Source organism: Martes martes, assembly GCF_963455335.1.
Source record: "Martes martes genome assembly, chromosome: 2".
Lineage (NCBI taxonomy): Eukaryota > Metazoa > Chordata > Mammalia > Carnivora > Mustelidae > Martes > Martes martes.
In genome coordinates, this window is record NC_137889.1 from 57,078,968 (window position 1) to 57,093,621 (window position 14,654).

The following is a 14,654-nucleotide window of genomic DNA, read 5'->3' on the forward strand; positions in this document are numbered from 1 at the left end:
GGATGGTCTCCTGCTGTTAAAGGGCTTCTAGGGCTTACAGACCTACTTAAATAAAGCTTGTGTGTGCTACTGCCACCTTGTGGTCATATCTTTTTCTTTGACAGGTCCCCCAAATCCTTCCAGTCTCCTTACACCTTCTCACTGCAGCTGTCTCAACATAGACATGGACATCCCAGGCCTTGTGCCCTCTGGCTAATGAGCAGGCTCTTGATACCTAAGCTCCCTCCTGCTCACCTCTACTGCTTACCAGGAGGGGTGTTACACTTCAATCTAGCTGTACTTCAAAGGGATGTCTCCTGCTTGTGTAGCAATAGAACTGTTTTCCCTTGGGCTGCAAACACACATTATCCAGTGATTTCTGAACCTGAAACTTAGGGAGGGGCTCCTCTGCCAAGTTCAGTCCTTTCACTCTACCCTAGACTTATGGTATTCTTGGAGTCCTCTTGACCGTGTGTAGTTCTTCCTCGTTATAATTTATGATTCTTGATATTGACTTTCCCTATTCAAATTCTACATGGTTGCTGTCTCCTGAATGGATCCTACATATCTTTGGCCCTTTTGCATTGCCACCCCAAACCCTTTATAGCTTCTGATGGATCTCTGCCCTGACATCTCCAGGTCTCACAGTGGTTTTTGAATGTAAGGGATAGACATTAAAGTAGGAGTGTTTTGCTGGTGTTTTCTGAGCCTCTGCCTCTCTGTGCCCCTCTGTGCCTGCTCATTTATTTCACTCAGCTTCATTACCAGTCTAAATTTGGAAGATGGTGAGAATACCAGATCAGAAGGATTTCTCCATGCTCCTCATGTACAAATGGCTCTTTCGTTTCTCTTTCAAAGTTCAATGTGGCCACCGACCTGCCTTTTCAAATTCATCATTGTTACCATTTCGTGAACTGTTTGAAGTCCAGGAAGGTGAATTCCCATGGCAAGTGAGTATCCAGATCTCACGGAAACACCTCTGTGGAGGCTCAATCATACATCGGTGGTGGGTTTTGACAGCTGCCCATTGCTTCCCAAGAACCCTGTAAGTTTCTGAAGCATTGTCTTAATTTGCATCAAATTTCCCCAACATTTTAAAAAAGATTTTATTTATTTATTTGGCAGAGAGAGAGATCACAAGTAGGCAGAGAGGCAGGTAGGGGCGATGGGGGGGAGTGGGGAGAAGCAGGCTGAGCAGAGAGCCCAATGCGGGACTCAATCCCAGGACCCTGAGATCATGACCTGAGCTGAAGGCAGAGACTTAACCCACTGAGCCACCCAGGGGCCCCTTTTCTCAACATTTTGTCTGGGCTGCGTAGCTTAATGGATTAGTACACAAGGGTGAACCCATGGACTCTACACCCAGTTTGTTCCCATTGGCTTTGTATCAAAAAGTCTCTTTTCTATATCTACTTTCTCCTTTTAAGGGAACCATATCCTAAGATTGGCTGCTAGTTGTGACTATGCACCCAGTATTGGAAAATCAGTACAAGTTTTCCCTTCTCCTGCCTGCCATATGTGCAGATAATTCACTATGTTAGTTCATCGTACACATACTCATTAAACACCTACCATGGGCTGTTCCAAGTGCTGGCAATATAGCAATCAACAAGACAGTCAAAATCCCTATTGTCAAGGAATTCACATTCTATTTTCTTGAATGGATTCATTCGTCTTTCTTTGGGTCAGGGAAATCTTCCTGGGCTGATGATTTGCTAGCTTAGACATTTGCTTGAGCCTGGACTCCTGATTCCTATCACTCTGATCGTTAGCCAGTCTCTAGGGCACTACACATCCACTTCTTCGGATTTCTCAGTATCACTTGTGAACTCTGCTGTTTACAAATGTGTCTACAAATGTGAAATGTAGTGTAACTGTTACTATAGTTTGGAGTTATTATTTTCATTTTTTAGGTTAAAAGTGGCATTGGGAAATATTACCGTGGTCATGGGAACCAAAAGATTCAGTGATGTCCACTTGGAGAGAAAGCAAGTGCAGAAGATAATTATTCACAAAGATTATAAACCATCCCACCTTGACAGTGATCTCTCCTTGCTCCTGCTTGCCACACCAGTACAATTCACTAACTTCAAAATGCCCATCTGTCTGCAGAAGAAGGAAAGGATCTGGGACCGGTGTTGGATGGCAGAGTGGGTGACAGCTTATGAGCATGGTATGTGTCTTCCCTTCAAAATCCATAGAAAGTTCACATTTATGTTTTCCTGGGCTAGACAGCATGATGCTTTGGAAGACTCAGGTCTGAATTTTGGTCTCACGACTCTAGCTTTGTGATCTCGAGCTAGTTCTTCCACCTTTGTCACCCTCACATTTTCTCACCTGTAGAATGACAGCAATGTCTCCCTCAAATCAGTTATGTGGATTAAATTAAACGTAGTTATACTTGTAAAGTCCCTATTGAAATCCTGGAATATAGAAGAATCTCAAAATATGAGAGTAATAATTTGGGAGGGGGGCAGCAGAAACACTGGGCACTAGAAAGCCAATTTGGATTCTTCCTTCATGGGTTGTTTTATAATGTACATCTCTCCACCTGTTTATCATTTGATGAAAGTCAGTGATCAAAATAACTGAACCAGTGATTCTTCAACCAAGCTTTGTCATCAATGGCTCTACTCTTTCCCTAGGGCGCAAGGCTGGCCAGACAGTGAGAACCTCTGGGAGGGTGGGAATGGGATGGGGAAGCTAGAAGGTCCTCGGGAATTACAGTCTTTTCCTTTCCACAAATTGGCAGTAATAGGCGGGTCATTTTCCTGGTTTCTCCACTGACCTAGCAGAGACACTGGACAACACTGACTTAGAAGCTGTGTTGTTCTCAACGTCAGCACAGGGACCAACCATGCCTGTGGAGAGATAGTAGAGCCATGGAGAAAGTTTATTCTAAATTTACCTGGCAGGGACTGGTGCTGGGGGTTTAGTAGGCTGCTTCCAGAAGGAATGGGTTTCCCAAATAGAATACATATAAGCAGAAATGAAGGAACCACTTATTGGAGATCTTGAGGAGGAGATTGAGTGGGGCATTACATTAGGTCACCTCTAAGGCCTTTCTACCCTGTGAGTCTATGGTTTGCGAAGTGTTTGCATCATTCCGTGGCTTCCACCCTGATCAACCACTTTCAGTGGTTGATGCAGCACTCATTCTCACCCTAGCTTCCTCATTTCCCAGACCTACATGACAACTTAAACGTGTACCTGCAGAAGCTGAGAGTGATGCAGATTAGCTGGAGAGAATGCAGCAAGAGAGTAGACCAGCTCTCTAGGAACATGGTTTGTGCTTGGAAGGAACCAGGCACCAAAGGCAATTGCCAGGTACTCAGCCCCTGCCTCAGCCCCATCTTCCACATGCCCCACCACTTTCTAGGTTCTCAGGATAGTACCCTGGAGAGAGGGCCCTCGTCCATGCCACTAGGGCCCCCTCATCCTGCCCTCTTTTTAGAGTTACTGTTGATTCCTTGCAGACTGTACCTTCTTCATTCTCTCATTCTCAGGGAGACAGTGGGGCACCTATGGTCTGTACTACTCATGGAACCCAGAGGCTCTTCCAAGTGGGTGTCTTCAGTTGGGGCACAAGATCTGGCTTCAGGGGGAGGCCCGGTATGTTTGTGTCTGTCGCCCAATTTATTCAATGGATCCAGGAGGAGACAGAAAAGGAGGGAAAAGCCTATACCATCTCAGGAGCCTGGAGAAGCTCCCTGCTTCATGTTCCAATATACCCATTATTGTTGGGCTTGGGTTCTCAAATGTTGCTTGCCACCATGTTCACTAGTGATAAATCAAATCACTAAGTTTTAGACCCATCTTCACTTCTCCTCTTCCTCCTCTTTTTTTCCCTCCCATTTTAACAAAAACATCTATGAAACACGGACTATGAGTTTAGCTTCTCTGCTAAACCCTGGAAGTTAGACATTCGGTCTCCCAAATATTGTAAATCTATTGGCGCAAGACCAAACACGGCACTAAAAAGAGGTACAAGCAGTACATTGGGGATCTCAGAGGAATAAAGATGACCTCCAAAAAGGTCAAAGAAGGCTTCAGGTTAGTGTTGGAAATCAAACCTTGAGAAGTCACTTCATGTTTTTGGACCTTGGTTTCTTTATATATGAGTGAGGAGATTTGATCAGATGAATTTCAAGGTCTTTTTTAACACTCTGACATTTTGTGTTATTGAGTAATAACACACGTTTTGTGTTATTGAGTAAATTCTTTTACTTCTTTCATGGAACATAGTTTTGCCAAACTCGTGACCAGTTTTAATTCCATCATCCCAGTGCTTTACACAGACCCAAACTCAGGGATATTCCCAGCAGAGGTAAAAATGCTTTCATCCACTGGCCCAGTGGATGAAAGCATTTTTACCTCAGCTGGGAAAGTCTATGGTAGAGTTAGGATCAGGAGTTTCTTGTCCTATTTAGAATTGAAAGTAGGGTGACTATGATTTGAGACTTAAAGATCATACCTTTCTTTCCCTCCCCTTAATATCACCAGGTAAAAAGTTAGCCTAATGAAGTGGCTTGGAGGAATCAGCAAAATCTGCCCTTTCCATAGACATGGGTAACTGAAAGAGGGCCACTGTTGAGTGGTCAAAGTCACTACTTTTAAAATGGGAATGGATGAAAATTCAAGGACAAGAAATCTAGTAGGTCCTGTCACTGAGGGGAAACAGAATAGCTGGTGTGCCCAAACAAAAATACAAAGGATAAGAATTTGTTTTTAGAAAATTGTGAAACAATGTTTAAAGATCAGGGCTATAAAGTGCAGTCAGAGACTAGTGGTAGAGTCTTTCCAAGGTTTTTTCTTGGTTGAGTCAACCTGGCATGGACACGACTCAAATTAGAAGATGCAAAGAAGACAATCAACAATACGCCACCCCATAGGAGTCCATAAAGAGAAAAACATTCATTCATTCAGATACCTTGTGAATAATGAATGTGTATCAGGCATTGTAAAAATATAGGGATGTAAATATGTAGGGTTCATGTCTTCAAATGTGTATGAACCACATTTATGTAGCCACAATCAAATTTATGAATCTTTTCAAGGAGTCTCATAGTGATTATTTTTATGGGATATTATTATTTTACTGACCATATTAGAGTTCTCCAGAGAAACAGAAAAAAAATTGTGTATGAGGGGGAGGGAGAGAATTATAGTTTTATTTAAGAAATTGACTCATGCAATTATGGAAGCTGGTAAGTCTAAAATCTAAATGGAAGACTAGCAGACTGAAGACCCAGAGAAGGATTGATGTTGCAATGTGGAGTCTGAGACAGCCTGGAGGAATATTTCCTTCCTCCCTAGGACTAAAATTATCTGGATGTCTGGTAAAAATGCAGATTCCTGGATTTTATCTCAGGCTTACAAAATTAGGAGCTCTAGGGGTGAGGCCCAAGGCATCTGCATTGGAAGCTCTCTGGGTCATTCTTTTAAATTTTTAAAGTTTTAACAGCTTTGCATGTACAGTAAATTGTACACATTGAAGTATAGAATTAGGTAAGTTTTGACATATGTATACACTCATGAAATGATCACCACAATCAAGAGAATGAGTGTGCCTATTAACCCAAAGCTTTCCTCATGACTTTTGAGGCACAAAAGTTTTTAATTTTCATGAATCCCAATTTACCAACGTTTTTTTCTATAGTTCATGCTTTTATTGTTGTAACTAAGAAATCTTTGCCTAACTCAAAGTTGCAAAGACTGTTTTTGTTTGTTTGTTTTGTCTTGTTTTGTTTTCACTTTAACATTTTAAAAAATTCATAGACTTTTTGGTATTCAAAAAAATTTTATTGGGTTATAATTAACATTCACTGTGATATTATTTTTAAAAAAATCAATATAATGATTCAACGATCTTGTGTGTTATTCAGCGCTCATCAAGAAAAGTGTACCCTTGGTCTCCTTTATCTATCTCACCCTTTACCCACCCACTTCCCTCTGGCAACCACCAGTTAATATACTTTTTTGAGTAGGTACAGGTTTACAGAAAAATTGAGCAGAAAGTACGGAGAGTTCCCAAATACCACCACCCCTCCCAATTTCCCGTTTTTAACATTTCACAGTAGTATGGCACATTTATTACAATTACTAATTCAATATTGGTAGATTATTAACTGAAGTTTATAGTTTAGAGTTCATTCTTTATGTGGCACATTCAACAAGTTTTAACAAATGTATAATGACATGTCCACCATTACAATATCATACAGGATAGTTTCACTGCTTTAAAAATCACCTCTGCTCCTCCTATTCATCCTTCTACTCTTAAATTCCTGGCAACTACTGATCTTTTTACTGCCTACATATTTTTGCCTTTTCTGGAATGTCATGTAGTTGGAATCATACAGTGTGTGGACTTTTCAGATTGGCTTATTTTTAGACTGACTTGTTTTAATGTGAATTTAAGTTTCTTCTATGTCTTTTCTTACCTTGATAGCTCATTTCTTTTTTATTGTTGAAAATGACTCCATTATCTGGATGTACTGCAGTTTAGTTGTCTGTTCACCTATCAAAGGACATCTTGGTTACTTCCATGTTTTGGCAATTTTATGCAAAGCTGCTATAAAATATTCATGCAAGATTTCTGTGTGGTCATAAGTTTTCAACTCATTTGGGTAAATACCATGAAGCATAATTGTCAGCAAATTAAGTTTGTAAGAAACTGCCAAACTTTTCCAGATTGTACCATTTTGCATCCCCACCAGCAATAAATGAGTTTCTGTGGCTCCACATCCTCACCAACATTTTATATTATCAGTCTTCTGGATTTTAACTATTTTAATAGGCCTGTAATGGTATCTTTTTTTTTAAAGATTTTTAAATTTATTAATTTGTCAGATTGAGAGAGACAGGGAGAGAGAGCACATGTAGGGGGAGTGGCAGGCTGAGGGAGAAGCAGACTCCCTGCTGAACAATGAGCCTGATGCAGGAGTCGATCCCAGGACCCTGGGATCATGACCTGAGCCAAAGGTAGACACTTAACAACTGAGCCACCCAGGGACTCCTATCTATTTATTCTTGAGTGAGTTTTTGCAGTTTGGTTATTTGTGTCTTTCAAAGAATTTGTCTATTTCCATCTAACTTATCAACTTTTTTTGGCATATGGTGTTTTCATAATGTTATTCTTTAAATATCTGTATAACCTTTAATTGTCCTTTTAAAATATGTCCTAGCATACATTGTATAACTTGAGTTGCTTAAAATTTATTGAGACTATTTTTATGACCCGGGATATAGTCTATCTTGATAAATGCCTTGAAGTACCCAGGGGGAAAATGTGTACTCTGTTGTCATTGGATGGAGTGTTTGATAAATGTAAGTTAGATCAAGTTGGTTGACCATATTGTCAATGACTTCTATATATGAACTGATCTGTCTACTTATTTACCAATTATTGAGACAGGAGTATTGACATCTGCAACTAAATTTGTCTATTATTTCTCAAAAATCTATCAGTTTTTGTTTTAGGTCTCTTGAAGTTGTTGGGTGCACAAGGTTTGGGATTTTTATTCCTCTTAATTGGCCACTTTATAATTATGAAATAACCTTTATTCTTGTTATATTCTTTGCTCTAAAATCTATTTTCTCTAATGCTAACATAGGCACTCTAGCTTTAATTTGACTAGTTTTATCATGATATAACTTTTCCCATTCTTTTACTTTTAATCAATTTGTGTCTTTATATTTGAAATGACTTAATTATAAGCGGTAGATAATTGGATATTGCTGTTTTACCCAATTTGGCAACATCTGCATTTTAATTGGTGTATTTATAGTTAATGTAACTCATGATACGATTGGATTTAAGTTTAGGACCTTGCAATTCCTTTCCTATTTGTCCTTTTAAAAATACCTTTTTTAAGTTAATTATTTTTTATGACCCCATTTTATCATCTTTCTTGGCTTACTAGTTAGAAATTTTTAAAATTTTTATTGGGGCACCTGGGTGGCTCAGTCGGTTAAACATCTGCTTCTAGCTCAGGTCATGATCCCAGAGTTCTGGGATCCAGTCCCACATCAGTGGGACTCTGATCAGTTGTTCAGTGGAGAGTCTGCTTCTCCCTCTCCCTCCACCTTGCTCCCATGGCTGGCTTGTATTCTTTCTCCCTCTCACTCACTATCTCTCTCAAATAAATAAATAAAATATTTTTAAAAAATAAAAATAAAAGTTGGGTATTCATCCTTTCTGATGGAGGCATAATACTCCATAGTGTATATGGACCACATCTTCCTTATCCACTCCTCCTTTGAAGGGCATCTTGGTTCTTTCCACAGTTTGACGACCGTGGTCATTGCTGTTATGAACATTGGGGTACAGATGGCCCTTCTTTTCACTACATCTGTATCTTTGGGGTAAATACCCAGTAGTGCAATTGCAGGGTCATAGAGAAGCTCTATTTTTAATTTCTTGAGGAATCTCCACACTGTTCTCCAAAGTGACTGTACCAACTTGCATTCCCAGCAACAGTGTAAGAGAGTTCCCCTTTCTCCACATCCTCTCCAACACACATTGTTTCCTGTCTTGTTAATTTTGGCCATTTTAACTGGTGTAAGGTGGTATCTCAATGTGGTTTTGATTTGAATCTCCCTGATGGCTAGTGATGACGAACGTTTTTTCATGTGTTGTATCAACATGGTTGGGACTGGAAGAGATTATGTTGAGTGAAATAAGTCAAGCAGAGAGAGTTGATTATCATATGGTTTCACTTATTTGTGGAGCATAACAAATAACACGGAGGACATGGGGAGATGGAGAGGAGAAGGGAGTTGAGGGAAATTGGAGGGGGAGATGAACCATGAGAGACTATGGACTCTGAAAATCAATCTGAGGGTTTTGAAGGGGTAGGGGGTGGGAAGTTGGGTGACCCTGGTGGTGGGTATTATGGAGGGTACGTACTGCGTGGAGCACTGGGTGTGGTGCATAAACAATGAATTCTGGTACACTGAAAAGAAATTTAAAAAATTAAAAATAAAAAAAATAAAAATAGGGAGAGACAAGATGGTGGGGAAGTAGGAGGAGGTGCCGTTTCAACCTGCACCCTAAACTGAGCTGATTACCTACCAAAGAACTCCGATCACCATGAAATCAGCCTGAGATCAGAATTATACATGTCTGGATCTCTACAGGGGCAGAAGACACCAGTGGGCAGGTAAAGCGGAGTGGGAACATTGGACTGATATCGGAAGATAAACAAAAGGGGGAGGGAGCCACCAGAGGCGACCGATTGGAAAGTAATACCCCAATACGAGAGTGCCCTGCATCTGGGGACCAGCATTAATTTGGAGTCTGGTTGAAAGCACTCAAAACGAGCAAACAATCGAGGGGGGAAATTGTGGGAATCGGGGCGGTAGGGACATGGGCTTAATCCCCCGGACCCAGGACAGCCACCCCTGGCACTGAACTAGAGAGAGTGTGGCGGAGAAACCAGGTCTTGGTCCCTGAGCCGACAGCACGCCTGAGAACACGTGGGGTCCAGCTCCCATGAGGGGTGGGGAGCCTCGCCAGAGGGCAGAATGCCACACCATGCTATCAGAGCCTGAGACGCCTGTGCCCCACACCCTCCCCTGGGAGAGGTACTCGAAGTCCGGTGCTTTCAGACCCGGAAAGACCAGGCACTTCCAGCCCGGGCCAGCAGGAAAATCTCAGTGTGTGATCGCTGCTTGGAACCTCTCTGGTGGTCTGGAGCTTCCCAGACAGCTGCCGCTGCCCTGGTTTTGCATACAAGCAGGAGATCCTGTGTCCCCAGGGACCAAGACTCGGAACCTGCTCTGCCAGCAGCCGAGGGGCTGCAGCACCCACAGGGGAACAGACTGAGGCTTCTCTCTGAGAGGGAGGTTGGGGTGCAGTTTGCTTTCCTCTAAACCTCCATAAACCATCAAAAGCTGTCAAGGCGAGAGAAAACAAATGAACAAACATAAAAACTTCCAGAGAACAAAAGCCTGAAAAACCGGTTTCCTCAGAGCCCACCCCCTTGAGGGGGGCGGGAGGACTTAACTCAGGGAACATCATTGACTGAAAACCCAAGTGTCAGGCCCCTCCCCCAGAAAACCAACCAGGAAAAAAAAAAAAAAAAAGATGACAAGAGAACCACCACCACTACTTCATAGATACAACTTTTATTTTTAACTCGCTCCCACTACTCTGTTTCATTTTTTTAATATAGATAATTTTTAACCTATTTACCATCACAATGAGATGTCCAGTACATCAAATTCCATAATAACCTTTTAACCTGAACTTTTTGATACATATACCCTGTTTTTCTTTTGCTTTTCTATTTTTTTAAATTTTTTTTAAAATTTTAGTTTAGTCTAGTTTATTCTTTTTTTATTTTTATTTTCTAATATTCATATAGAGTTAAACTTCAAGGTAATCCCCTTTCCCCAACCAATGCTACCCCTATAGGTAAACCAATTTTTAATCCCCCTTTATCTTAGGAAATTTGAGTCCTTTAACAAAGATATCAAGATACATCCAGGAAGAATCAAAATAACCTTCCTCGCACACACTGAGAATTTATAACCACTCTCCCCATCTTTTTCTTCCACCAGTGTTTCTATGTATTTGTGCTTGTCCTGATAGTATATAAATCTTATACTTGGGGTTCTTTTTGACAAGAAATATATATATATATGTATATATATATATATACACACATACACATATATTTTTTTTCTTGGCATATACTTTTATCAGTCTTTTTGTATGTCTGTTTTTGTTTGTATACTTCATAAATCTTACCTTGGGGCCCATTTGGGCTGAGCCTTCTCTTTTATCTTCCCTTTTTTTCCTGTCTCTCTCTCTTTTTTTTTTTCTTTTTTCTCTCATTTGGGTGGGGAATCCTGATTGCTCAGAAGCATTCCAGGGTGCACCTTGACTGCACCATGGTCAATACATCCAGCTACATCCATTCAGTCATCTCTCACCAAAATGACTAGGAGGAGGAATGCCCAACAGAAGAAAAATACATAGGATAGGCCTTCTGCAACAGAGTTAATGGCTATCAACATAGACAATATGTCGGAAAGGGAATTCAAGCTAACAATTATCCAGGCAATAGCTAGGTTGGAGAAAGCCATGGATGACCAAACAGAATTGGTTAGGGCAGAACTGAAAGCCACCAGGGATGATGTTCAAAATGCTCTCAATGAGTTCCAATCTAATCTAAATTCTCTAAAAGCTAGGGTAACTGAGAAAGAAGATAGAATTAGTGATCTGGAGGACAAACAGATAGAAAGGATCAGGAGGAAGCCTGGAACAAACAGCTTAGAAGCCATGAAAACAGAATCAGGGAGATAAAGGATGCCATGAAACATTCCAATGTCAGAATTATTGGAATCCCTGAAGGGGAGGAGAAAGAAAGAAATCTAGAAGCTATAGTGGAACAAGTTTTCCATGAAAATTTTCCCAATCTCATGAATGGAACCAGTGTTCATGTACTAGAGGCAGAACTCTTCCCCCCCCCCCCCAGATTATAGATTCTCGAAAGTCCTCAAGACACCTGATAGTAAGAATGAAGAATTATAATTGTAGGCAGACCCTCTTGAAAGCAGCTAGGACAAAGAAGCTCCTTATGTACAGAGGAAAGCCCATCAGAATAACGTCAGACCTGTCTACAGAGACCTGGCAAGCCAGAAAGGGCTGGCAAGATATATTCAGGGCACTAAATGAGAAGAACATGCAGCCAAGAATACTTTATTCAGCAAGACTGACATTCAGAATGGATGGAGAGATAAAGAGTTTCCAAGACCGGCAAGGCTTAAAAACTATGCAACCACCAAGCCGACACTGCAGGAAATATTAAGGGTGGTTCTATAAAAGAGAAAAAATCCTAAAAATATCATTGAACAGAAATATAGAGAAAATCTACAGAAAGAAAGACTTCAAAGGTAACACAATGTCAATAAAAACGTATCTATCAATAATCACTCTCAATGTGAATGACCTAAATGCACCCATAAAATGACACGGGGTTGCAGATTGGATAAAACGACAGGACCCATCCATATGTTGTCTACAAGTGCCCCATTTTGAACCTAAAGATACACTCAGACTGAAAGTGAAGGGATGGAGAAGCATCTTTCATGCCAATGGGCCTCAAAAGAAGGCCGGGGTAGCGATTCTCATATCAGATAAATTAGATTTTAAACTAAAGACTGTAGTCAGAGATACAGAAGGACACTACATCATTCTTAAAGGGACTATCCACCAAGATGATCTAACAATTGTAAATATCTACGCTCCCAATATGGGAGCAGCCAATTACATAAGAAAACTATTAATCAAGATAAAGAGTCATATTGATATGAATACATTAATAGTAGGAGATCTTAACATGCCTCTCTCAGTAATAGACAGATCATCAAAGCCGAAAATCAATAAAGAAACAAGAGCATTGAATGACACATTGGACCAGATGGACCTCATAGATATATACAGAACATTCCACCCTAAAACAACAGAATACTCATTCTTCTCAAGTGCACATGGAACCTTCTCCAGAATAGACCACATACTGGGTCACAAATCAGGGCTCAACCGATACCAAAAGACTGAGATTATTCCCTGCATATTCTCAGATCACAATGCTTTGAAACTGGAGCTCAATCACAAGGAAAACACCTGGAAGCTAAAGACCACCTTGCTTAAGAATTCTTAGATCAACCAGGAGATCAAAGAAGAACTTAAACAATTCATGGAAACCAATGAGAATGAAGACACTTCACTCCAAAACCTATGGGATACAGCAAAGTCGGTCCTAAGGGGGAAATACACAGCCATCCAAGCCTCCCTCAAAAAAATTGAAAAATCCAGAATACACCAGCTGTCTCTACACCTTAAAGAACTGGAGAATCAACAACAAATCAAACCAACTCCACATACAAGAAGGGAAATAATCAAGATTAGAGCAGAGATCAATGAGGTAGAAACCAGAGATACAGTAGAATGTATCAATGAAACTAGAAGCTAGAAACTAGAAGCTGGTTTTTTGAAAAAATCAATAAGATCAATAAACCAAAAAACAAGAGCCCAGGACCTGATGGATTCCCTGGGTAATTCTACCAAACTTTCAAAGAAGAAATAACGCCTATTCCCCTGAAGCTGTTTCAAAAAATTGAAGCAGAAGGAAAACTTCCAGACTCTTTATGAAGCCAGCATTACCCTGATCCCCAAACCAGGCAAAGACCACACCAAAAAGGAGAATTTCAGACCAATATCACTGATGAATATGGATGCTAAGATTCTCAACAAGATCCTAGCAAATAGGATCCAACAGCACATTAAAAAGATTATCCACCATGACCAGGTGGGATTCATCCCTGGGTTACAAGGATGGTTCAACATTCGCAAATCCATCAATGTGATAGAACAAATCAATAAGAGAAGAGAGAAGAACCACATGGTCCTCTCAATTGATGCAGAAAAAGCATTTGACAAAATCCAGCATCTGTTCCTGATTACAACGCTTCAAAGCATAGGGATAGAGGGAACATTCCTGAACTTCATGAAATCTATCTATGAAAGACCCACAGCAAATATCATCCTCAATGGGAAAAAACTTGCAGCCTTCCCGTTGAGATCAGGAACACAACAAGGATGCCCACTCTCACCACTCTTGTTCAATATAGTATTAGAAGTCCTAGCAACAGCAATCAGACAACAAAGAGAAATAAAAGGTATCCAAATTGGCAAGGAAGAAGTCAAACTCTCTCTCTTCGCAGATGACATGATTCTTTATATGGAAACCCCAAAAGACTCCACCCCCAAACTACTAGAACTCATACAGCAATTTAGTAATGTGGCAGGATACAAAGTCAATGTACAGAAATCAGTGGCTTTCTTATACACTAACAATGAAAATACAGAAAGGGAAATTAGAGAATCGATTCCATTTACTATAGCACCAAGAACCATAAGATACCTGGGAATAAACCTAACCAAAGAGGTAAAGGACGTGTACTCAAGGAACTATAGAAAACTCATGAAAGAAATTGAAGAAGACACAAAAAGATGGAAGACCATTCCATGCTCTTGGATCGGAAGAATAAACATTGTCAAAATGTCTATACTGCCTAGAGCCATCTATACTTTTAATGCCATTCCGATCAAAATTCCACCAGTATTTTTCAAAGAGCTGGAACAAATAATCCTAAAATTTGTATGGAATCAGAAGAGACCCCAAATTGCTAAGGAAATGTTGAAAAACAAAAATAAAACTGGCGGCTCACGTTACCTGATTTCAAGCTTTACTACAAAGCTGTGATCACCAAGACAGAATGGTACTGGCATAAAAACAGACACATAGACCAGTGGAACAGAGTAGAGAGCCCAGATATGGACCCTCAACTCTATGGTCAAATACTCTTCCACAAAGCAGGAAAAAATATACAGTGGAAAAAAGACAGTCTCTTCAATAAATGGTGCTGGGAAAATTGGGCAGCTATATGTAGAAGAATGAAACTCAATCATTCTCTTACACTGTACACAAAGATAAACTTGAAATGGATAAAAGACCTCAACATGAGACAGGAATCCATCACAATCCTAGAGGAGAACATAGGCAGTAACTTCTTTGATATCAGCCACAGCAACTTCTTTCAAGATATGTCTCCAAAGGCAAAGGAAACAAAAGCGAAAATGAACTTTTGGGACTTCATCA

General features: G+C 40.3%; 1 protein-coding gene across 1 annotated transcript in view; it reads left to right on the top strand.

Moving 5' to 3' along the window:
• Window positions 1-1,923: 1,923 nt before the first annotated feature.
• The window catches only part of PRSS51 (serine protease 51), a gene marked incomplete at its 3' end in the record, with an annotated part of 28,281 nt that continues 15,550 nt past the window's right edge, over window positions 1,924-14,654 (top strand). The window contains exons 1-3 of the mRNA XM_080796305.1: window positions 1,924-2,152; window positions 3,164-3,306; window positions 3,486-3,698. Of these exons, the coding sequence (XP_080652431.1) occupies window positions 1,927-2,152; window positions 3,164-3,306; window positions 3,486-3,698 (582 nt within the window). The 5' untranslated portion in view covers window positions 1,924-1,926. The remainder of the gene's footprint in view (window positions 2,153-3,163; window positions 3,307-3,485; window positions 3,699-14,654) is intronic.